This window comes from Artibeus jamaicensis, unplaced genomic scaffold (genome assembly GCF_021234435.1).
Source record: "Artibeus jamaicensis isolate MK-2021 breed Jamaican fruit bat unplaced genomic scaffold, CSHL_Jam_final contig_781, whole genome shotgun sequence".
In the NCBI taxonomy this organism is placed as follows: Eukaryota; Metazoa; Chordata; class Mammalia; order Chiroptera; family Phyllostomidae; genus Artibeus; species Artibeus jamaicensis.
In genome coordinates, this window is record NW_026521968.1 from 7599207 (window position 1) to 7625265 (window position 26059).

At 41.3% G+C, this 26059-nt stretch overlaps 1 protein-coding gene across 1 annotated transcript in view; it reads right to left on the bottom strand.

The window, feature by feature from the left end:
* The window catches only part of DNAH2 (dynein axonemal heavy chain 2), a 113055-nt gene that overhangs the window by 60415 nt on the left and 26581 nt on the right, over positions 1–26059 (bottom strand). The window contains exons 13-23 of the mRNA XM_037151148.2: positions 25601–25815; positions 6702–6848; positions 5772–5928; positions 5287–5526; positions 4813–5001; positions 4480–4627; positions 3805–3997; positions 2181–2381; positions 1939–2095; positions 1412–1586; positions 810–973 (exon numbers count right to left, since the gene is read on the bottom strand). Coding sequence (XP_037007043.2) covers positions 810–973; positions 1412–1586; positions 1939–2095; positions 2181–2381; positions 3805–3997; positions 4480–4627; positions 4813–5001; positions 5287–5526; positions 5772–5928; positions 6702–6848; positions 25601–25815 — 1986 coding nt within the window. The remainder of the gene's footprint in view (positions 1–809; positions 974–1411; positions 1587–1938; positions 2096–2180; positions 2382–3804; positions 3998–4479; positions 4628–4812; positions 5002–5286; positions 5527–5771; positions 5929–6701; positions 6849–25600; positions 25816–26059) is intronic.

Consider the following 26059-nt stretch of genomic DNA (forward strand, 5'->3'; position numbering starts at 1 on the left):
TCACCATGATGGCCTTTTTTTCAGAACCAAAAAACTGGGAGTGGGGGGGGAGGCTTGTACATTGCTAGTGGGAGTGTAAAGTGGTACAGCTGCTGTGGAAAATAGGTTGGCGAGTCCTCAAAAAAAGTTAAACATAGAATTATATGATACAACCATTCCACTGCTAGGTACCCACCCACAAGAATTGAGAATAGAGACTCAAACAAATATAAGTACACACATGTCCATGCAGCTCTACTCACATTAGCTGAAAGGTGAAAAAACCCAAATGTCCACCAACTTGTTAATGGATAAACAACATGTGGTAAATTCATACAATAAAGTGTTATTCAGCCATAAAAAGGAATGAAGTATTGATATATACTACAACATAATGAACCTTGAAAACAATATGCTAAATGAAAAAAGCCAGACACAAAGCAACATATTTGTGTGATTCCATTTATGCTAAATGGCCAGAATAGGCAAATCCATACACACAGAGGATAAATCAGCAACCAACAAGGGCTGGGAAGAGAGGGGATGGGGAATAACTGCTAATGGGCAGAGGGTTTCCTTCTGGGGTGATGGAAATGTTTTGGAACGAGGGGTGGTAGATACACAACACTGTGAATGTATGGAATGCCAGTGAATTGTTCACTTTAAAGTGGTTATTTTGTTATCTAAATTTTACATCAGTTTTTTCCTCTAAAAACTCCTTGTGCACCCATCTTCCTAGTCCCAGCTATTTTTCCAGGCCCTTAGGACGCATTCACCTGTCCCTTGCCCCCTCTCTTTGGTTACCACGAGCATCTAGCTCAGCACCCCACCTTCTCCAGGTTCTGCAAGTCCTTGGAGACTGGCTGCTCAATCTTGAAGATGCCCAAATTGGTACGGAGACTGTTTTCTTCCTCCCTCATAGCATTCAGCATGGCCCGTACTTGGGCAATTTGGTCCAGAGCAGCCTGATGTCCCACATTACTGGTGAAGGGGCCTGTGGAAAGTCCAGGATGAAGCTCAGATGCCACTCAAGGCCATAGTCCTCTGAAGGGACTGTCATCCCTCTCCGACCTCTTTGTGGGTAAATCTCACTTCTTCTTCACGTGAGAGAGGGAAGGAAAATAAAAGAAGAGAAAGTGCACTGAAAGAATAATGAGTAATCTCAAAACGACTAAATGTGGCTTGAGAATCAGAAACAGGTGGGACTCGGGAAGTGGGTATGAGAAAACTGGAAATGAGAGCTGGGCTGCTGCCTTTTGACTAAAAGTCAGAGGCAACAGTTGGGTTGCTGACAGAAGTGCCACTGCCCCTTGTCTACCCCAGTGCACTCCTTCCTCCTCTCATCCTTGTTTGCACCTCCCTAGACTGTAGGCTTTGAAAGAGTGAGTCAAAACAATGGTAAAGAAGAGTGAGAGGTTGTGAAAAAGAATACCTTTGGCATCAAATTCTTCTAGAAGATGATGTGCTTTCTTCTTGAAATCATCAGCTGAGTGAATGAGGCTTGTCTTGAATTTGTCCTTGTATTTCTTCAGCATCTGTTCACTGTCCAACAGAGTTTGTTGGAAGAGGACCCACTCTCCATTGAGACTGTCCAGCATCTCCAGCACCTGGGGACATCATATGGGAAGGTGACCGATGAGCCAAAGTTCTGTCCTTCTCACTAAAACTGTTTCTGATCCTCCAGAGCAGAATGTGTGGCCAACTTCTACACACAAAGAGGCCCAAAGAAATCAAGCAGTGAGTTGCTGGACCTCAAAGAAATCCATAAATTAACCAGAAATATCATTTGAGTTAGCTTTAGCTCTCAGAGGCATTTGAACCTTGAGCCTTCTCCCTGCCTCACTTCTCTGCTCTCCCTCTTGACAGCACTGGGGTCTTCTATGTGGGAAATTAGCTTCCCGCACAACCTGCTGCTAGCATGGGTTCACCTTGGGTGGACCAAACACTACTAGAACTCACACTGTCCTGAACTGGCACCTCGTACTTCTCAAGAATGGTGAATTGCTCGTGGATGGGAGGAATCTGGGTCTCCAGGTTGGGCAAGTCATGCTGCAGGGTATCCATGAGTTGCAAACTGACCCCCAGTTCCTCCAGCGTCTGTGGAGGGTGGCTTATTCTAAAGTCAAGTAAAGAGAGCACAAGTAAGTAGATGGGATGGGGCCTGCTCTCCCCACGCATGTGCCTGGGGCCCGTGCCCATACTTCTCCGCATTTTCCTTCAGGTAAGTGTGCAGCTCCAGGAGGCGCCGGGCTGCCATCTCCTTGAGCAGAGTTGTGAACTTGTTCTGCCACTCGTTGCAGTGCTGTACCAGCGAGAACTTGAGATTCGAGCAGTCCAGCAACACAAACTGGATATTGAGGACAGTCTCCTCCTTCTGCACGTTATTAGCAACCTCCGTGTAGCTGAAAGGCCCATATTCCTGCTAAGATGTTTTTTCTTTGCAGACATGCCCACTGCCCTGATGCTAGTTCAAGTTCTCATTCCCTACCACCCAGACCTATGCAGCAGCTCTAAAGCATTCTTCTACTCCAAGGTGTCTCTCATTTCAGTCCCTCCCAGGCATACAGCTGTGATCATGTCATTTCCCCAACCACTATCAACAGGATAACTATCAGACTACTTGATCTGGCATTCAAGGCTTTAGAGTTACATAGACCTGGGTTGAGTTCCCACTGCTGCTCACTAGCTCTATGACTTAAGGCAGATTATTTAACTGTTGGAAGCCTCATTTTTACTCCTCTGTAACATGATAATAATAATCAACCCCACATCACGAGGCTGTTGAGAGAATAAAGTTGCTTGTTGTATATAAATTCCTTTGCATCCTCCCTTTCTTATCCTGTGTTCCAGACTACTCATTATTTGGTGAACATGCTTATGTATTCCCATCTTTATGCCTTTCCTTATGCTATTTTCTCTACCTGGAATGCTCTCCCACTGCCCATCTCTGCCTCTTGAAATCCTACCTATTCCGTAAAGCCCAGCCCCAAAGTCACTCCCTTCACAAAGCCTTTCCTAATGCCCCTGGCTGAAAAATTCTCCCTTTCCATTGAACTGCCTTGGTACCTTATAAACCTTAGTCATATCATTTTTACATTTGAAGCTTCTGTAATAATAAGCACATTAGGGCAGTACTTTAGAGTTTACAAAGTACTTTTACATATATTTAATAATCTCACAACCTTATAATAGGGAGGTGGTGAAATATCTGTTTCACAAGAGACTGAGGCCCAGAGAATCTAAGTAACTTGCCTAAAATTACACAGCTAGGAAGTGGCAGAGCTGGAATTTCAGCCATTCTCAAGGTGCCCCACTACCGCTCTTCTAGCTTCCCTACTACACTATTGCCCTCAGGAGGAAAACACTTGTTCATTTTTTCTTTTGATTTCTCATGGACCCATAGGACAATGGTGTTTATTTAACAAATGAATGAACAACCAGAGGACAAAGAGATTGCAACTCGTTCCTTGCCTTCAGAACTTAAGCATCTTTTTCAATTTAATCCCAATCTACCTTCTTAAAATTAAAAGTGTTCACTTCTCTCAACCTTTGTATCCCAAGCATTTCTTCCTTTCTAATACAACCCTGTGGGTAATCCTCACCAAAACAGCTTTCTCCCTAAATTTTGTCCAGCTCTTATCAGACCCAACCGCTAAGAAACAAAGGTCCAGTGTCCTAGGTCCTGCTCTTTTCCTTTAGTTGAGGACACACTTTCTGCACCCCTCCTTACCCCCAATCTTCCTTCCTGAGTCTCTAGACCTGGAATGCCTCCTGAGATTCTAGACCTCTTAGAGACAGACCTGCACATCCACCTGTCCTCCTTACCGGGCAATGTCAGCATCAAAAGAAGAGACAGGGGGGTTGAGGCGCTGATAGCGACGGATGAAAGAGTCCTTGTTGATCTCCCAGATTTCCCGATACATATCCCAGGTTTTGAGGTAGTTCTGCAGCAGACTTGCATTATTGGTCATACCGCTGCTGATCTGGGCCTGGATCTTCTTGATGTCCTCATCTCGCTCTTCAGAAGCCAGCAAAATGCTTCTCATTAACTATCATTTCAACCCAAGCTCCAGCCTGGCCTCTGGCTACTGCCCCAAGACCCCCCATTCCAATACCATCTCCCCTAAGAAATAAGACTCAAACATGAGCATTAGAAAATAAAGGAGGAGGCAGAAAGTAAAGTATGAATCTAATCTGTGGGATTCAGATATATCATCTGTTGGTATCTGGACATGTTATATGCCAGCCCCACTCTCAAACTCATCCTTCCTAATCTCCCACCCCAAATCCCAAATCTTTTGAGCATCAGTTACCTAATCTCAACCTTCATCCCTGCCTTTGCCCGCTTCCCCAATCCAGCCCCTTGACTTGCATTTTTTACCCTATTGGAAATGACTGGCCCAGTGTGTCTGAAAACAGCCCTGGTCTCTCCTCCTAGCTCTGTTCACTCCCAAGTCTCTGATACCCCCACACCAGATGCCCTCCCCATTGCCTACTCACCCACAATTGTATGGATGGGGTCACGATGAAACTTGCGCTTGGAGAGAATTTCTGGGAGGTGGCGGAAGATAGAGATGGTGGAAAAAAGGTGGTTGCCAATGTCATTGACCACACTTGCCAAAATCTGCAGGGTGGGTGAGAATTCCACCTGTGGGAACACAGTGGGGAAAGCCTTAGGAGACAGGCCTAAGCACCAGTAAGGTTGAATAATTCAGAACCAGGTCCAGGGGCCATAGCATAAAGTCAAGGCTGAGGGTCAAGTTTAAGGATTGAGGGAGACTGGCAAATAAAGTACGAATAGTTCTCAGGTGTCAGCAGCAAAGTGATCCCCACCTGTGCTACACCTCCCTGCATGTCATTCTGCAAAGTTACAAGGACTCGGAAGAGTGGGTTTGGAGTGGTCTTTCCATCCCCATTGATAGCTTTGGACAGTTCCAACAGTGACCACTTTACATTCAGACGCAGGGCATCCTCCATTATGTGGTCCAACCGAATCATGTATAGCATCCACTGCTGCTGAATCTGGTAGGAAGAGGGCAGGGAAAGAGAACCATCAGGGAAGACAGGTAGGTCCAGCCAACGGGGATGGGAACAAACTGGTTAAATAGAAAGATAGATCTCTGAGTCCTGAAGGAAGGAGGTGTGAAAGACTGAAGGTTGGGCAAATCTAATAATAGAGCAGGATGTTTAAGAAGCACACACTGGGGGGATTAAAAACAAACCAAAAAAAAATCAAGAGAGCTGTCTGATGGGACTGGAGGGCTGGGGGCTTCCCCAACCACAAAGCCCTGGCCACAGGAACCCTACCTCAGGGCCATCATTCTTGAAGACTTCATAAGAGTTGGTCATGATGGCTACCACATCCTGGTGCAGGCTCATCAATTTCTGCTGCACGGTGGCCCGATGCTCTCTTTGGTCCTCCTCAAATTCCAGGTCCCTGTATACTCGTTTGCCACTAATGCGTACCAACAGTGTCTCTGATATCTCTTGGGCTCGCCAGCCAATGGTCAGAGTGGATGCCTTGAACTCATTCACAATCGCCTGTACCTGGACTCAGACCCCCCAGCACCATGGGGTGATGAGTCAGCTTGGGAAGACCCTCTGGGCCTAATTTGATCCTCCTACCTATCCTCTACCTACAGTTGCTGACAAAAAAAAAAGTCCTTCCCCAAGCACACTTAATTCCTTTCCCGTTACTCCCTGGTCTCTTCACTACTACCTATGACTCAGTTATTAATTTCCCATGCACCAGTCTCTTGTTCAGCTTTTAGGGTGTCATGACCATGGCCTACCTTGCTGGCGTGTATGCGGCACTCTGTGATGAAGAAGGCACTGGCCCCCTTTAAGGCCCAGTGCAGTTTCTTGAGTCCAGGGTGGATCTTCTTATCCAGGTATCGGATACGCTCTTTGAACAGGGCCTGTTCATCTGGGGACAGCATGGCAATAATCCTGTGTGTAAGAGCAGACAGGTAGCTGATAGGGACAAGCTCTGAAGACCTCTCCTCCACACCAGGAAACCTGGTGCAAAAATCAGAAAGTTCATGATTCTAGACTAGTGCTTTCCAATAAAACATTCTGCAATGAAAGAAATGTTCTACAAGCTGTGCTAATATGATAGGCTATGAAGGATTGAAAATGTAGCCTATGCACATGAGTGGCTGAATTTTAAAATTTTATTTGATTTCAATTAAGTAAGTAAAATAGTAATAGCCACATGCTGCTAGTGCTACCATAATGGATAGTTCAGTTCTAGACACTCAAAAAAGACTGCTGGATCCACTCCCTTGAACTTTAATTGGGCTGAAAAAGGAACACAGCCCAGGACAAAGCCTCACTCCACAAATGAGTAGTAAGGGCATTAAAAGAAAGGGTGCCAGCATGGCCTTGGTTCAATGAATTTGATGTTATTCTGTGCCCATAACCCTAATGCCAGTTTCACTCCTAGAGAATTGACCCAGTCTTATAATATATATGGCCCAGATGCTCTACAGGGTGGGAAAGAACCTGGTTGTTTTTGCTCTCTGCCCACAAGGTAGAAGACAAAACTACAAGGGAATAAGCATAGGGCCATAAGAGAGCAGTGAAACTGGGATTTTTTTTTGAGATAGACAAAATGTAAAACATGGACACTATAGGAAAAGGACAACCTCCTGGAGCAGATAAGACAAAGAGGGGGGATAAAGTAGCATACAGAAGGGCTGCCATGCAGACTGGAGCCCTACTTATTGTAGTCTCGGGCAACAAGAAGTAGATTTTCACGAAGAATGCGCAGGTCCTCTGCACGTTCGGCTACATTCGCCACATAATGAGGTATCTCAAACAGCAGCCGCTCCCAGTAGTCAATCTCCACAAAGAGAATCATCAGGGACCTTGGGGAGAAAGAAAAGCAAAGCAGCTGAGGGTATTGCTTAAGGGCATAAGCAAGAACCAACAACAGATGCGGAGGGTGTAGGCTGGGCAGCACTGAGGTTTTTAAAGATAAGAAGTGAAGGAGAGCCCTGGCTGGTGTAGCTCAATGGATTGAGTACCAACCTATGAACCAAAGGGTCACCTGGTTGATTCCCAGTCAGGGCACATGCCTGGGTCGCAGGCCAGCTCCCTGTTAGGGGGTGTGCAAGAGGCAACCACATTGATGTTTCTCTCCTTCTATTTCTCCCTCCCCTCCCCTCTCTAAAAATAAATAAATAAATAAACAAACAAACAAATAAATAAATATTAAAAATGAAGGGGAATCTCCAGGTAAGAAGGCTGACTGGACATATTCCTTTTTGTTCCTCTTTTCAAACCACTAACCCAAACAGTAAAGGGGTTTTTGTTGCTTAACGCAGAAACCCACAAATACAAGGAAACAACAGAGTAACTGGGAAGCTGAAAAGCAGATGGATAGGGAACAGAATTGGAATCCTAAACTGGTGATGGACACAGCTAAGAAGCCACCCAGTTCATGCTGTAGGACTCTCTATAGGCCCAGGGGCTGGTAGCTTTAAGTATCAAGGAAGCAGGTGAAGGTAGGACTAAAACAGGAAAACCAGGTGAAAATTTAGGAAGCAGCTCTCCCCATGTCTGCTCCCCTACTCTGTACAGTTAAGCAGGTGCAAGATTCACCTCAACAAAATACTACAGGCTTGTAGTATGAGAAAGCAGTACAGAAACAGAGTCTTTGGACTATGGAGCCCAGGTCCAGCTGAAGGAGAGGTATCGTACTAAGAGAAGCAGGCATTGAGCGCTCAGGTGCACACTAATGTTAAGACCTCCAGCCTTATTTTCCTACCCAGAAATCAGCACTCTGGCAGCTGGACCTACACCCTCCAGAATACAGTTTGAAAGATTGTTCTCTGTGGCCTCTGACCAGTCTAAGAGGAAAAGTGTCAAAAGATAATTACCTCAGGAGTCCCCAGAAAACATCTCACTGTTGTAAAGCTCCCAGCTGAGAAGCCCCACCATCTGCTCAGCAGGGCTTCCAATCAGCCTTCCAACTCCCTTCCCTTAAATATGGACAGACAGCCAAGGATCTCAAAACAGTGGTCTCTGTCTTTCTGGGTGCAGAAGGTGAGCAGGCAAATGAACAGAAGACAGCAACTGGAGGGGAACAAAGAAGACTGACTATTCCAAATAAGTAAAACAAACAAAACTGTCTGCTAGCATCCTCAGAGAAAGGAAAGAAACAAGAGAACATTTGTGAAACAAAAGCAAAATGCTATAAAAGAAAACACAGAGCTCTTAGAGGTTAAAAATGATAACAGATATCCTGGAGGGGTGTGGCCCTGTGGGTTGGAGTGTAATCCTGAAAACCGAAAGATCATTGATTCAATTCCCAGTCAAGGCACATGCCTGGGTTCTGTCCCTAGTGGGGCACGTGAAAGAGGCCTCATTCCTTAGTGTAAGCCACCTGGCAACACCCCAATCCTGGCTACATCCACTGTCGTCCCCCACTGTGCCCATGTGAAGGTGGTCCAGCAAGGCTAGAGAAAATCACATGACCACACAGATTAGTGCACTGGGCATTCAAGGTCTTCCACCCCAGCTGAGCTCTCCAGATTGCATCCTAGGATGTTCCCAACCTGCTCTCCCTCCTGTTCTCACAGTGACTGCAAATCCTGACTACTTTCTCAAATCTGGCCTCCCTCTCCACTTCTGTGAAAAGCCTCATCTCCTGCATCACAGAAATACAACAGACATCAGGTGAGAACCCCATACACTTCCCACTACAGAAATTAAGCCTACAGTTTCTCTCATTTATGACAGAAGAGGACCTCCTCACACCCAGGTCGACCCTTCTTCCTAGGCTTTGTGTTCTGACAAGGTTTCCTCCTTCTTTCTCAGATGCCATCTTCTCCAGCTCTCCTATACCCTCAGCCTACTAGGTTCCTTCCCATCAACATTTAAGTAGCCAAGTTTTTACAATCTTATGAAAAATAACAACAACAAAACCAGCCTTTCCTTGATTCCATATCCTGGCTACAGGTACCACACTCCACTCTGTGCTCCCCCTTACAACCTACCTTCTGAAAAGAATTATGCTCAAGAACTCCATTTCTTTTCCTCCCACTCCTCAACCCTCTGAGAGCCATCCCCACTTCACCTCTAAAACTGTTCTCATCAAGTTTCCACAGGGCTTTTTTTTTCTTTTTTAAAAAAGATTTTATTTATTTATTTTAGACAGAGGGGAAGGGAGGGGAAAAGAGAGGAAGAGAAACATCAATGTGTGGTTGCCTCTCACACACCCCCAACTGAGGACCTGGCCCACAACCCAGGCCTGTGTCCTGACTGGGAATCATCAAACTGGCAAGCTTTGGTTTGCAGACCGGCACTCAATCCACTGAGCACACCAACCAGGGCTCCACAGGACTTCTTGTAGTTAAACCTTGCAGACCTCCTCAGACCCTATCCCCCTTGATCTCTCTGCAGGCCTTAACATTATGGTGAACTGCTCCATGCCTTCCTTGGACACTTGTTTCCTGGCTTATAGAACACAGTTCTCCTCTTATCTGCCCTGCCCTTCAGTAAAAGTATGCTTCTCTGTCCAGTGTCACTTGGAAAGCACTGGAGACTCAGTAAAAAACCCACTTTCCCTGGGAAACGTAGTTTCCTTAAATAAGGGCTCCTCCAGTTTCTTCAGATTCAACACATTCTCCCTGAATGATCTCATCCACTGCCATGGCTTCAGCTGCCTTCTGTAGCTGATGACTCCCAAAACTACATGGCTAACCTATACTCTTGACTTCTTTGTTTATTTGGTTTTTACAACCCTGCAATACATCATCTGTATATTGTATTGTTTACCATTCCAACTCGTCTCCTTCCATCACCATTTATCCCCCCTTTACCTTCTTCTACCTCCCCTCACTGTCCTTCTTGAGCCCTAGACTTCTATGCCTAACTGTCCAGTAGGTATCTCCCCACATTGTCTCACAGATAACATCGCTCTCACTGTGTCCAGAAATGAATTCACCATCTACACTGTAAACGTGGAATTCTTGTCTCAGGGAACAGCACCATCCGCTGCCTAAACCAGAACTGTGTGTCCTCCCTCAGCCTCACTTTCCAACATCCAACTGACTACCAACTCCTTTGGTTTTAACAGTGAAAAGTAAAGTTCACAAATTTCAATAACTCCAAGGAAAGTGTAGTTCAACTGTAATGATAAATAGTAACTGACATTTGGCCTAAAGTTGAGCTAAAGAGCTCAAGGCCTCTGCTGTCATATGGAAATGCTGGTCCAATGTGATTGGTCCAAAGCGCCGGACCACTCTGATTTTTCAAGAGAGTCCAATAAGTGTGCTTTTATATAATATCTCCTGAACAACTAATTCAACTGACAAATAATAAGTGCGGGCCTCTGGACTATTGGCAATGTTCTTTCCTTGACCTGGGTGATAGTTGCAAGGGTACTTATTTTATACCTATTTGTTAGGCTGAATGTGTAAGTTTTAACTTCTCTGTGTGTATGCTATGATATGTTTCATAACAAGAAATGTTTTTTAAAGGAAAAAGCTATTTAAACAAGAAATTATTTGTAAAAGTGACTGGGTACAAAATTAACTTATTGATATCAAAGTTTTCCAATGTAAAGACTGTAACCAGTTAAACATTACTGTAGAGGAAAATAGACCCATGAAAATTAAAACAATCTAAATAAAATACCAAAAATTAACAAATTAATAATAAATTGTATATATTACAACATTTATAAATGTTATATGTAACATCTGTATATGATAATATTATATATCATAGTACTTCTTGTTCATGGATTAACATAAATGGAAAAATGACATGGATTAAAAACAAGATTTAAAAAAATAAATAATGCATAAAAAACAAGACTTAAATAAATGAAAGAAAAATACACTATTCATGGATAGAAACACTCAAATCTTAAAGATGTTCATTCTTAAGTTAACCTATAAATTTAACCCAATCCTTTCTCTTATAAAAGTTAAAATGGGGAGACTTCCGCCAAGATGGAGGCATAGGTGGAGACACCGTGCTTTCTCACACAACCAAGTTTAGAGACAATTAAATATTAGCAACAGAAAACACAGCCAGAACACAGAAAATTGAACTTTTCAGAAGTCTGTTAACAACAAATTCTTCAGCCTGGCCAGTAAGAGGGGTGAAACCAGCAGCTGGCGGAGCGGGGTTGCACAGGAAAACTCGGTCAGATGGACTCAGGTGCACGGAATCCAGGCACAGGGTTGGACCTAGTGAGAGACCCAGCGACCTCGGGGAAACAGCGAGGGAGCAGGGCTGCAGGTTGACTGTGGTCGCCCATTCGTGCGCGGATAGAAAAGCGAGGGAGTGGGCGTGATTGGACTGGGACCCAGCGGATCCCCGCAGCGAGCAGCAGCGGAGGGCGCCGCCATTTCCCTGCTCTGACCCCACCTCCACATACAGCGTCATAACCCAGCGACTCTGAGTGGCCCGGCCCTGGTGAACTACCCAAGGCTCTGCTCCTCACCCAGCTGCGTTAAACAGCAGAGGGGGCTGCCATATCCCTGCTCTGACCACACCCCCACATACAGCGTCACAACCCAGCCACCTGGGAGTCCAAGGCTCCGCTCCTCATACTTAACGGGGCGCAAACAGACCAAAAATGGCTCAAGAAGATCTCAAAGCCCCAGAGCCTATTGATCTAAGCTATGAAGAAATAGCAAAACTCTCAGATGCACAGTTTAAAACACCAGTGATCAGGATCCTCACAGAACTGCTTGATTATAGCTACAAATTAGAGAAACATATGAAGGCGAACCTAATTGAAATGAAGGGAATTGCACAGGAAACCAATAGCGATGAGAAGGAAACTGGGACTCAAATCAATGGAGTGGACCAGAAGAAATCAAATAATGGCCAAACAGAAAAGAGTGAAGAAGCAAGAATTCAAAAAAAATGAGGAGAGTCTTAGGAACCTCCGGGACATCTTTAAACGCTCCAACATCCGAATTATAGGGGTACCAGAAGGGGGAAAGGAACAGCCACCAGTGGAAAACTTATTTGAACAAATAATAAAGGAGAACTTCCCCAATCTGGCAAAGGAAATAGACTTCCAGGAAATCCAGGAAGCTCAGAGAGTCCCAAAGAACTTGGACCCAAGAAGAAACACACTAAGGCACATCGTAATTACATTAGCCAAGATGAAAATGAAGGAGAAAATCCTAGAAGCAGCAAGAGCTAAGGGGACAGTCACCTACAAAGGACTTCCCATCAGACTGTCAGCTGATTTCTCAAAAAAGACCTTACAGGCAAGAAGGGGCTGGAAAGAGGTATTCCAAGTCATGAAATCCAAAGACCTACAACCAAGATTGCTCTATCCAGCAAAACTTTCATTTACAATGGAAGGACAGATAAAGTGCTTCTCAGATAAGATCAAATTCAAGGAGTTCATCATCACCAGGCCCTTATTACATGAAATGTTAAAGGGACTTATCTAAGAAAAAGAAGTTAAAAAAACATGAACAGTGAAAGGACAGCCAACTCACAGTTATTAAGAACCACACCTAAAACAAAAGCAAACTAAGAGGACAGCTAGATCAGGAGCAGAAACATAGAAATGAAGATCACATGGAGGGTTAGCAACAGGGGAGTGGGAGAAGGAGAAGGGGGGAGAAGGTACAGAGAATAAGCATAGACAGTAGATAGAAAATAGATGGGGGGGCAAGAATAGTATGGGAAATATAGAATCTAAAGGACTTGAGACACAAGGTCATAAACTAAAGGGGGGGTAATGGTGGGGACGGGGGGTAGGGTGGAGGGGAATGAAGGGGGGAAATAGAACAACCATAATGGCATAATCAATAAAAAATAAATTAAAGAAAAGAAGTTAAAGTGGGACTATTTTTGGAACTAAGCAAATCAATCATAAAGTTCTTATGGGAAATATGTATTTAAAATACTCAAGAAAACTCTGAAAAAGGAAAGTAATGAAGACAATAATTAAAACAGTTTGGTACCTACACATGAACAGAAAAACATACCAGAACAGAATAGTGAATTCCAAAATAGACACAAATTATAGTTGGGAATTTGTTATATTATAAAAATAGCAGTTCGGTAAATGAGATTGGGTCAACTGGCTAGCTATCTGGGGATTTAAAAAAGTTGTACCTCTCTCCTTACAGCAAAATAAATTACAAATGGATCAAAGATCTAAATGTAAAGAAGATCCCTAACTAGTATGCCTTGTTTGGACAGCGTGCCACAAAGCAAAATGTCACCAGTTCAGTCCCCTGTCAGGGCTCATGACCAGGTTGCAGGTTCCATCTCCAAGCATGGTGCACGTGAGAGGCAACCAATCAATGTGTCTCTCTCATATTCACCTTTCTCTCTCTCTCTTCTTCCTTTTTCTTTTCTCCAGATAATAAATAAAATCTTTTCTAAAAATAAATTTAAAATATAAAGAATAGAACCACAAAATACCAGGCAAAATTTTTTTCAGACATTTAAAAATATTTTAAAATAGCCCTGGCTCAGTAGATTGAATGCTGGCCTTTGAACCGAAGGGTTACTGATTCAATTCCCAGTCAGGGCACATGCCTAGGTTGCAGGCCAGGCCCCCAATGGGGTGTGTGTGAGAGGCAATCATATATTGATGTTTCTCTCTCTTTCTCTCTCCCTTTCCCTCCCTCTAAAAATAGGTAACTAAAATCTTTAAACAATATTTTAAAATAACTTATATTTTTTAAATTATTTTTTATTTTTTAAATTACAGTTGACATGCGGCATTATATTAGTTTCAGGTGTATGCCCCAGTGATTAGACATTATATAAATTACCAAGTGATCATCCTAATAAATCTCATGCCTTTCTGATACCATATGTAGTTATTAGAATATTATTAACTACATTCCCTGAGCTGTACTTTACATCCCCATAACTATTCTCTAACAACCAATTTGTACTTTTTTAAATTTTTTAATATATTTTATTCATTATGCCATTACAGTTGTCCTATTCTCCCCTTCATTCCCCTCCACCCTGCACATCCCTCCCCCACCATTCCCCCCTTTCATTTATGTCCATGTGTCTCAAGTTCTTTAGATTCTATATTTCCCATACTATTCTTGCCCTCCCCCCTATTTACTACCTACCGTCTATGCTTATTCTCTGTACCTTCTCCCCCCTTCTCCTCCTCCCACTCCCGTGTTGCTAACCCTCCATGTGATCTTCATTTCTATGGTTCTACTCCTGATCTAGCTGTCCTCTTAGTTTGCTTTTGTTTTAGGTGTGGTTGTTAATAACTGTGAGTTGGCTGTCCTTTCACTGTTCATGTTTTTTATCTTCTTTTTCCTAGATAAATCCCTTTAACATTTCATATAATAAGGGCTTGGTGATGATGAACTCCTTGAATTTGATCTTATCTGAGAAGCACCTTATCTGTCCTTCCATTCTAAATGAGAGCTTTGCTGGATAGAACAATCCTGGATGTAGGTCCTTGCCTTTAATGACTTGGAATACTTCTTTCCAGCCCCTTCTTGCCTGTAAGGTCTCTTTTGAGAAATCAGCTGACAGTCTGATGGGAAGTCCTTTGTAGGTGACTGTCCCCTTAGCTCTTGCTGCTTCTAGGATTCTCTCCTTCATTTTCATCTTGGCTAATATAATTATGATGTGCCTTAGTGTGTTTCTTCTTGGGTCCAAGTTCTTTGGGACTCTCTGAGCTTCCTGGATTTCCTGGAAGTCTATTTCCTTTGCCAGATTGGGGAAGTTCTCCTTTATTATTTGTTTTCCACTCGTGGCTGTTCCTCTTCCCCTTCTGGTACCCCTATAATTCGGATGTTGGAGCGTTTAAAGATGTCCTGGAGGTTCCTAAGCCTCTCCTCATTTTTTTGAAATCTCGTTTCTTCATTCTTTTTTGTTTGGTCATTTTTTTCTTCCTTCTGGTTTACTCCCTTGATTTGAGGCCCAGTTTCCTTTCCATCACTATTGGTTTCTTGTGCATTTCCCTTCATTTCAATTAGTTTCGCCTTCATATGTTCCTCTAATTTGTGACTGAAATCAACTAATTCTGTGAGCATCCTGATCACCAGTGTTTTGAACTGTGCATCTGAAAAGTTAGCTATCTTTTGGTTGCTTAGAGTTATTGGCTCTAGAGCTTTGAGCTGTTCTTGAGCCATAATGTTTTTGTCTATTCACACCTGTTATATATGAGGGGCAGAGCCTTAGGTGTCCACCAGGGCAGGGCAACCCAGGTGGCTGGGTTGTGACACTGTATGTGGGGGCAGGGTCAGAGAGGGAAATTGGCATTTGTTCTGGTCTCTCTCAGATTTCTGTCCCCTCTGCTGCTTCCCACAAGCAAATTGGACCCTTCTGGTGCTGGTTCCCAGGTGTGTGGTCTTGTGTACCCTCCAGGGCTCTGTGGATCTCTCCAGTGAACTCTCTGTGAGTCTGGGAGCTTCTCCCGGCACCTCCACCCTGAAAGTCTTTCCAAGTGGTGCTTTCAGGCTCTAATTCCCCTTGAGGGGACCCTAGCCTGAGCCCTCTGTCTCACTGCTCACTCCTTCGCTTGGTTTATCTGCGCGCAAATGTGTCACCTCGGTGAGCCAGCCACCTTGTGCCCTCACTGGGTCCTCCCATTGCCATCCCACACCTGGGATCCACCAAATGCTGCTTGCGCTCCTGGGTCGGTCCAACCGATCTCTCCTGCCTGACCCTGCTCCACCAGCCCCTCTTACCAATCTGGCTGAATGGTTCATTGTTGTTGGACTTTGGTACAGTTTAATTTTCTGTGTTTTAGCTGTGTTTTTGTTACTAAAACTTTGTTGTCTTTAAACTTGGTTGTGCGAGGAGGCACAGTGTTTCCACCTATGCCTCCATCTTGGCCAGAAGTCCCCAATTTGTACTTCTTAATCCCCTCACCTTTTTAACCCATTCCTCTGACCTCCCTCCCATCTGGCAACTTTCAAAATGTTCTCTGTATCTATGAGTCTGTTTCTGTTCTGCTTCTTTATTTATTTTGGTTGTTTTAAGATTCCCTTCTTAGTACATATGTATTTATTGACATATTATTGTTCATAGTTTTTAAACTTTTCCCCATCTTTTTCTTTAAAAAGACCCTTAACATTTAATGTAATACTGATTTGGGGGTGATGTACTCCTTTAGCATTTTATTGTATGGGGAGCTCTTTATCTGTCCTTCAAATCTAAATGATAGCTTTCTAGGTAGAGTTGTCTTGGTTGTAAGTCCCTGCTTTTCAATACTTTGTATATTTCTTGTTGATCCCTTTTGCCAGCAAAGTTTTTTTTGAGAAATCATCTGAAAGTCTTATGAGAACCCCCTTGTAGGTAACTATCTGCTTTTCTCTTGCTGCTGTTTGTCTTTAACCTTTTGCATTTTAAATATTTTTAAAATAAAAAATCTTGAATAAAAATTATTTCATTTTAAAGTATATTTTATTGATTATGCTATTGCAGTTGTCCCAATTCTTATCTCCCTTTCATCCCCCCTCTGTCCTGCACCGCTCCCTACCCTCCAGTATTCCCTCCCCCCCACCTTAATTCATGTCCATGGGTTGTACATATAAGTTCTTTGGCTCCTCTGTTTCCTATAGTACTCTTAACCTCCCCCCATCTATTTTATGCCTACCAATTATGTTTCTTATTCCCTGTACCCTTCCCCACACACCCACTCCCTCCCCCTCCCCACTGACAACCCTCCAGATGATCTCCATTTCTGTGATTCTATTCCTATTCTACTTGTTTGTTTAGTTTGTTTTGTTTTGTTTTGTTATTAGGTTCAGTTGTTGATAATTGGGAGTTTGTTGTCATTTTGCTGTTCATATTTTTTATCATCTTCTTTTTCTTAGATAAGTCCCTTTAACATTTCATATAATAATGGCTTGGTGATGATGAACTCTTGACCTTATCTGAGAAGCATTATATCCATCCTCCCATTATAAAGGATAGCTTTGCTAGATAGAGGAATCTTAGATGTAGGTCCTTGCCTTTTATGACTTTGAATACTTCTTTCCAGCCCCTTCTTGCCTATAAGGTTTCTTTTGAGAAATCAGCTAATAGTCTTATGGGAACTCCTTTGTAGATAACTCTCTCCTTTCCTCTTGCTGCTTTTAAGATTTTCCCTTTGTCTTTAATCTTGGTGACTTAATTATGATGTGCTTTAGTGTTTTCCTCCTTGGGTCCAATTTCTTTAGTACTCTTTGGGCTTCCTGGACTTTCTGGAAGTCTATTTCCTTCACCAGATTGGGGCAATTTTTCTTCATTGTTTGTTCAAGTAAGTTTCAATTTCTTGGTCTTGTTCTTCTGGCACTCCTATGATTCAGATGTTGGAGTGCTTCAAGTTGTCCCATAGGTTCCTAAGCCTCTCCTCATTTTTCTGAATTCTTGTTTCTTCATTCTGTTCCAGTTGGATGTTTATTTCTTCCTTTTGTTCCAAATTGTTGTTGATTTGAGTCCCGATTTCCTTTTCTTCTCTATTGGTTCCCAGTATATTTTGGGTTATTTCATTTTGTGAAGCTTTCATTACTTCCTTTATTTTTCAACAGAGCTCAATAAGTTATATGAGCATCCTGATTACCAGTGTTTTGAACTCTGTATCAGATATGTCGTCTATCTCCTTGTCGCTTAGCTCTTTTTCTGGAATTTTGATCTGTTCTTTCCTTTGGACCATATATATTTGTCTCAGCACACCTGTTATGTTGTAAGAGGGCAGAGCTTTAGGTATTCACCAGGGTGGGGCAACCCACATGGCTGCATGAGGCGCTACCTGTGAGGGAGGGGTCTTAGAGGGGCCATTCTCCCACTCTGCTCCAGTCCCATCTTCCAACAAATTCTACTGTGAGACTGGGAGTTTCTCCCACTGTCACAAGCCCCACAGTATTTTATAGAAGGAGGTTTTGAGTCTTTAGTTCCCATTCAGCCAGCCCCACCTCACCCACCACCTTGCTGCACATCCTCTCTGCTCAGCTGCCAGTCTTTCCCCTCCTACCAGACTGGATTAATGTTTCTTTAACTCCTTGGTTGTTGGCACTCTGTGCAGTTTGATTTTCTGGCACTTCTGGTTCGTTTATTTTTTTAATTGGTTGCTATTTTTCTTTTGGTTGTGTGAGGAAGCAAAGCGTTTCTTCCTACACCTCCATCTTGGCTGAAACCAATTATTTGATATTTTAAAATCTGTGTGGTCTCTTTTATTTTCTTTAAATGAAATTATGCTTTTTAATCACAAGATAAAAGATCCCACAACCTGAAGAGGCTCTCATGAAACTGTATTCTACTGAATGTTATTTGAATACTACTGAATATTATTTCTAGAGGATATTGAGGTAAATAGTCTAGAATATTTTGTTCTAGAATATTTGTGTCTGTTCTACAGGAAAGTACTGAATTAACAATATAGAAAATAATATCACATTTCATGTTTTCCAAAGGATTATATTTTCATCTTTATTGGAGAGTAATCTTCCAATGAAGTACATTATTTCAAGTGCTAATTTATTTGTGATATGTCCTTTAAGGAACTGTGGGACAAGAAATGCTGTTTTTCAAACCTTGACAATCTTCACTAAAGTTTGTGCTATTTTTGAAACTGTCTAATATGCCAAAGTGAACAAGCCTCTCTCAACTACCAATGAACAACAACAACAGAAATACCAATGAACAAAGAATTACTAGACATGTAAAGAAAGGCTCCGAAGTAAAAGAGAGAGGCCAAAACAAACAAAAAAACTACTTTCAACTTAGAACTCCAAAGTCAGCCAACTGTCCAACAAGTGGAACACAGAAAACAATTTTTTCACTCATGCAAGAACTCAAAAAAATTTACCTCCTATGCACTGCTTCCGCAGAAAGCTACTACCAGATGCACTCCAAAATAAGGGCATAAACTAAGAAAGAGGGAGACAAAGGAAATAGGAAATCAAACAAGAAAAGAGGCTCAGAGAAGCCCAGGATGATGCCTGTGTAGCAGGAAGATAGTGAACTCCAGGGGAGAGAGCTCTAAGAAATCAGTATCATACCTTAAAAGTAACATAGTGAGGAAAAAGATTATTCACATTGTTTTTATAGTTTGTCTGGAAGAACTAATGATAGTGAACAGTGTGCTAACAAAAATAGTGAAGTAATTATTAATTTCAAAAAGAACAAACATTGTACCAGCAAGGAAAGCACTTCAATGACAGAAAATTTCTGGTTCAGCAGTAAACAATACTAACAGTCATTAAGATAAATGATGAGTATTGATTTAACTAAAAATTGTGCTATAACTACACTGGGAGGATGGATGAGTGTGAATATACATGGGAACATTTCTCTAAGCATAAACATATTTTCCTATGCTCTCCAAACTGGAGGCCTTGGATTTGTCTTCCTAAATATCATGGCAAGCCTACTTGGCCTTATATACTATCCAACATTGTACCAAAATGTTTCTTCATTTTCTTATCTTGACAAGATTTTCAAAGTAACTTTAAAGCAAATTATCAAATTTTTAAGTTGTCAGTCAACAGGATGAATTTGGATAATATCTTCCTGCTGTTAAGATGAAAACCCTATGCAAAACTTTTTTCATAGCGATGTTCAGTTTTTGCCAGAAGTTTGTCAATAATTTTCTAGAGTGCAAATTTTGTTTCATTGACAAATATACTTTATAAAAAGAAACCAATCTGGGGAATTATTTTTGTAAACTATTTTATGCCCTAGCTGGTGTAGCTCAGTTGGTTGGAGCACCGTCCCCTAGACTGAAGGGTCACAGGTTCGATTCCCAGTTAGGGCACATACCCAGGTTGCAGGTTCAATCCCTGGTCAGGGTATGTATGAGAGGGCAACCAAATTGATGTTTTTCTTTCATATTGATGTTCCTCTCTCTTTCTCTCTCTCTCTCTCTCTCTCTCTCTCAAAGCAATAGAAAAAATGTCTTTGGTAGGAATAAAAAATTTTAATAAAATAAAACATTTTATAATTTATCCTCACATGAGTGGTTAGGCAGTAGAGTCAGGAAAGTGAAGCTAGGTCAGTTTAGCACTGACAGCCCAGAATAAACTGACCCAATGAAGAAAGCACTCTATGACTGAGGGAAAAGGAGAAAGTGGAAGCCCTAGACACACAAAAAAACAGACAGATGTCAGTGTCCCCCATCCTGCTCTGGGGAAATTCCACTCCAGAGGAATCTCCTATGTGACATAGTGATAACACAGCTCTTTTCAGCCAGGGTATAGACAACACCTGGAATATGTTCATGATAAATGCAATTAGTGAAGCTGGTCTGGCCATATAATGTAGTGAAACCCAATTTTGACTTCAGAGCTCAAATATTTGGGTATAAGGTGGGATAATAAACCCCTTGTGAGATAAAATAGGTGCTATTAGGGACTGGGAGGCTCCCACAACTCAGGAAAGTCAGGAAATTCTGAGAACAATCAGGACATTTGAAAGTGTGCTTATTTCAAGATTTTATCTAGACATTGAACACAAAAGAGTAAATTGATAAAGTTATCTGCAACTCTTCAGAGTGTTAATAGGTTGTGGAAAAGCTGAAACTATCTTGGATTTCTTTATTGGTTTGATAAATAAAACCAATATTTGGTTTGGTTTTCAAAATCCTTCCCTTTAATCATGTTTTTCACATTTACTGGATTGAGGCAGTTTTATTTTAAAACCACAAAAATTTAAAGCACCTTATAACAGACATCTCCAGAAAACAACTGGCAAAAATAGGAGCACCTCTTCTCTCTGGGAGAAGTGTCTACCCATTATTTGGGTTTCAGCTAAACCTAGATCATAAATATTTGGCCCAAAGTTGCCTTGATACTCTACTATAACAATTATGCAAATGGCATTTTAGATAAATATCTGATTTGTTCCTCAAGAAGAGATGACCACAGCAGACAGGAAAATTCTCTTAAGTTTATCCTAACTAGATGAACACTAGCTCAAACATTAAGTTAACACATCACTTTGGAGGGAAGGGAACAAGGTATAGGAAGCCCCGCTGAAATCCTCTAGTATAATAATCCAAAAATTTATATAGAACCATAAAAGACCCCAAGCAGCCACAGCAATCTTGAGAAAGAAGACCAAAGTTGGAGGTATCACACTACCTGATATCAAATTATACTACAGGGATATAGTAATCAAAACAGCATGATACTGGCATAAAGACAACATATAGATCAATGGAACTGAATAGACAGGCTAGAAATAAACCCATGACTATATGGTCAATTAATATTTGACAGAGGAAGTAAGAATATACAATAGGCTAAAGTCATTCTATTCAATAAATGGTGTTGAGAAAATTGGACAGATACATGCAAAAAATAAAATTAGACCATCTTCTTATATTGTATATAAGAATAAACTTATATCAGATTAAAGACTTAAATATAAGATTTGGAATGTTCAAAATCCTAAAAGAGCCCTCACTGGTGTAGCTCAGTGAATTGGGCATAGGCTGGTGAAGCAAAGGATCATAGTTCGGTTCCCAGTCAGGGCACATGCCTGGGTTGCAGGCCAGTTCCCAGTGGGGGACACATTAGAGGCAACCACACATTGATATTTCTCTCCCTCTCTCCTTCCCTTCCCCTCTTTCTGAAAATAAATAAATAATTTTTTAAAAAATCCTAAAAGGAAACATAGGCAGTAAAACCTCTGCCATTTCTCATACCAATTTTTTTCTGGTTATCTCCTCATACAAGGGAAACAAAAGGAAAAATAAACAAATGGGACTACATCAAACTAAAAAGGGTTTGCACAGCAAAGGAAACCATCAACAAAATGAAAAGACGATAACCTACTGAATGAAAGAAGATATTTATTCACCAATGATGCATCTGATAAGGAGTTAATATCCAAAATTTATAAAGAACTCATACAACTCGTCCTGGCCAGTATGGCTCAGTTGGTTGGAGCATCATCCCATTCACTGAAAGGTTGCAGGTTCAATTTCCAGTCAGGGTACATGCCTGGGTTGTATGTTTGATTCCCTGTCAGGGAACCAATGAGAGGCAACCAATCAATGTTTTTCTTTCTCACACAGATGTTTCTCTTTATCTTTCTCTCTCTCTCCTGCCCCCCACCAAAAGCAATGAAAAATATGTTCTCAAGTGAGAATTAAAAAGAAAAAGAAGAACTCATACAACTCAACACCACAAAAAAATCAAATAATCCAATAAAAAAAAATAGGCAGAGGACCTGAATAGACACTTCCCCAAAGAGGACATACAGATGGCCAAATAGACATATGAAAATATGCTCAATGTCACTAATCATCAGAGAAATGCAAATTAAAACCACAATGAGGTATCACTTCACACTTGTCAGAGGCTATCATCAATAAATCAACAAATAACAAGTATTCAAAGATGTGAAGAAAAGGAAAACTTCATGTGCTGTTGGTGGAAATGCAGATTGGTGCAGCCACTGTGGAAAACAGTACAAAAAAATTTAAAATGAAACTGCCTTATGACCCCACAATTCCACTTCTGGGTATATATCAGAAGAAATCCAAAACACTAATCTGAAAAGATAGATATGCACCCATATGTTCATTGAAGCTATTTACAATAGCCAAGATATGGAAGCAACCCAAGTGCTCATCAATAGACAAGTTGACAAAGATGTGGTACATATATACACTGGAATTTGACTTGGCCATAAAAAATAATAAAATCTTACCATTTGTGACAGCATGGATGGACCTAGAGAGTATTATGCTAAGTGAAATAAGTCAGAGAAAGACAAATACCATGTGATTTCATGTATATATGGAATCTAAAGAACAAAATAAATAAACAAAACTGACATAGACTCATAGATACCAAGAACAGACTGATGGTTGTCAGGGGAGGGGCGGTTGGGGAGCTGGGTGAAAAAGGTGAAGGGATTAAGAAGTACAAATTGGTAGTTACAAAACAGTCATGGGGATGCAAGGTATAGCATAGAGAATATAGTCAATAATATTGCAATAGCTATGTATTAATGCCAAGTGGGTACTGGAAATATTGGGGGGGAAACTTTGTAAAGTATATAATTATCTACCTGCTGTGCTATACACTGAAACAATATAAAATAATATTGAAAAATACAAAAGAAGAAAAAAATCTTCCAGTATGAAGTATTCAGAAACCTTATGAAAATGTTACAACTTATAGGTCCATCAATAATAGACTGATTGATTCTATTACAGTACAGCCAAACTATGGAATGCTATGAGCCACAAAAAATAATTTTGTACTGTTTTACCTACAGATTGGAAGACCTCCCACACTTGTTAACCTTAAAAGAAGCAAGTTGCAAAAGTAATGGGTTATGATGTGATCCTATTTTATGTGTGCAGTGTATATTTTTGATTACATGGTAATCATGGTTATCTCTTGGGAGTTGGAACCATGTTCCAGATTTTTACTTTTTCCTTTATATACTTCTACAGTGATCTTTTTTACAGTGAGCATGAACTACTTTTGTAATTTAAAAATACCCAGTAAAGATTATAAAAATTAAATAAAAACAACCCTATAAAATGGGGTGGAGGAAAATGATAAAAAATATATATAACAAATTATCAAGAGTGGCTATCTTAGGGGGAATTTTTTTCTGCCTTCTAATTTTTCTGCATTTTGAAAATTTTCTAAAATTATCAATAATTTTTTTAATTTACCTTTAGAAGGGACAGGAAGGAGAGAGGGGGAGAAATATCAATGTACTGTTGCTTCTTGTGCATCCCTGCTGGGAACTGGCTTGCAACCCAGGCATGTGCCCTGACTGGGAATCGAACTGCAATCTTTTGGTTCTCAGGCAGTGCTCAATCCACTGAGCTACACCAGCCAGGTAAAATTATCAATAATTTTATAATGGGAATTTAAACCATTTTGAAGTACTTTTTTAAAAAGATTTTATTTATTTATCTTCAGAGGGGAAGGGAAGGAGAGAGGGAGAGAACATCAATGTATGGTTGCCTCTCATGGGTCCCCTAACAGGAACTGGCCTGCAACCCAGGTATGTGCCCTGACTGGGAATTGAACCACAATCCTCTGGTTCGCAGGCCTGCGCTCAATTCACTGAGCCACACCAGCCAGGGCTCATTCTGAAGTACTTCATACTTATGTAGATATACACTCACCCCTGGAATGTTACACAAGAAACTGGTAACATTGATTCTTTTTTCAGAGAGAAATTGAGTCACTGGGACACAGCAATGGAGGGAGATTCTTCATTCTCTACCCTTAAAATGTAAGTATCAATCATTGGTGTTTAATAAAATTCTACTACTTGAATACAGTCCTTTAGTTCATGGAAAAAGGGCAATTGGTGGACTGTGAATACTCATATTCATATCATTACAAGTGTGTCTGGGTGTCTCCCAAACACAGTTTCTTTGGGAGTACCCAGCTTGATGAGAGAATGTGTCTCGCAGATTCAACTCCATTACATACTTCCAAATATCATAGCTAGGGTAATGCTGGCCTAACCTTCTGTCTCCTCAAAATCTTACTGGTTTATAAGGTAAACAATTTCTATACAATCTTGCTTAGCCATACCTCAGAAAGTCATGAACCCAAACAAAGCTGGTCTCTAACACCCATCACTGATCAAAGACTTACAGCAAATCTATTGCCCTTATCTTCACACTGTGCTTTTCAATTGCTTCCTAATCCATGTGGCTTCGACCATCTCTGTCCTTCTCACTAACATCTTCACCTCACCCCTCTGGCCTGACATTCAGCCCTGCTTCTGCATCTTGATTCTTTTGTTCCTTCCTCAACCATTAACTGTCAGCTCCCCTGGTTAGGCTGCCTTCAAATGCCCAGGACAGACACACTCAGTTTCTTGTGTCCCCCAGATTCCATCTCTACACAGGCTTTTTCTGGCAAAGCTTCTTCTACATTTGCCCAACAAATAAAGACATTCTATGAGTTAAAGCCAATGCTAGTAGCAACAGCCTGGAAGCATGAGAAACAGCTCTTATTTTAGTGTCTAGCTGATGACATGAGGGAGCCAAAACCAATCAAGTAAAAAGTTATTTCCTTCCGATCAGGAAAAAACTGTCACCAGAAGGTTTGTAATCTCTGTAGACAGATGCCTTACATAGCTCCTTCTTTCTTTTTCCCTTCTGCATCTTACATGGAAAGGAAGCACCCCTCTAAGAGTAGATACAAGTATTCACTCACAGAGTAACAGAAGGCAAGGGCTTTACCACTGTATAAACTTCCTGTGCCTATCTTGGTTCCTAGCACATAGAAGGCACTCAGTATATGTTTGTAATAACTAATAAATGAATTAATTAAATTTTAAATAATTGTAATATGAAAATGTTATAGTTATAAAACTATAGGAGAAGGCATATTCTGACAGCCATCAGTTCTCAGGAAAGCCCACACACACCGGTTGGGGGATTTAGCTAAACCATCATGGCCATCTAGTGGCAGGACACCTACATCACTGGTTTAGTAAATTAGTAAGAGGGTTCTTTTTTTTTTTTTTAATGATAACCCGTAAAATTAAAATTAAGAAGTGATAGGGGACATATTACAGTATAAGGGAAAGTTAGAGAGAATGGAGAGAAAACCAAAAGACGGGAGTTAAACTCTTGAGACAGTTGGGGAAGAGAATGGTACCAAAGACAGAATAAGTAGAAGGAGTTAGATAAAAGGAGATCAAGTGGGGTTGGGTCTTGTACTTGTCAAAGTTGATGTCCAGCATCCCTGCCTTCTCCTGGCTGATTCGTAACAATGGCATATCCAGCCGACGAATGCAGTCCTTGTCCAGTGTTGATGTCCAGTCTTGGAAGGTTTTCCGAACCAGTTCATCAATGGCCTGAACCATCTGCTGATAGGTATGTACACTCTCCTCTCCAGTCCCAATGTGAGGCAAGAAATGAGCACTAGAAAGACACTAAAGAGGAAGAACACAAATGAGAGAAGCTCGCACGCCACATTCCTCCATGTTACCATCTCCCTGAGACCGCACACACACATTCACCAAAATATGTGTAAGGCTTGCTATGGCAATTAATTTTGACTACTTAAAGCAGCAATTTTCTTTCTTTCTTTCCTTTTTAGAACACTTCTGGGGGGTTTTGTCATTTAATTACTTTTTATTTTTCCATTACAGTTGACATACAGTATTATATTAGTTT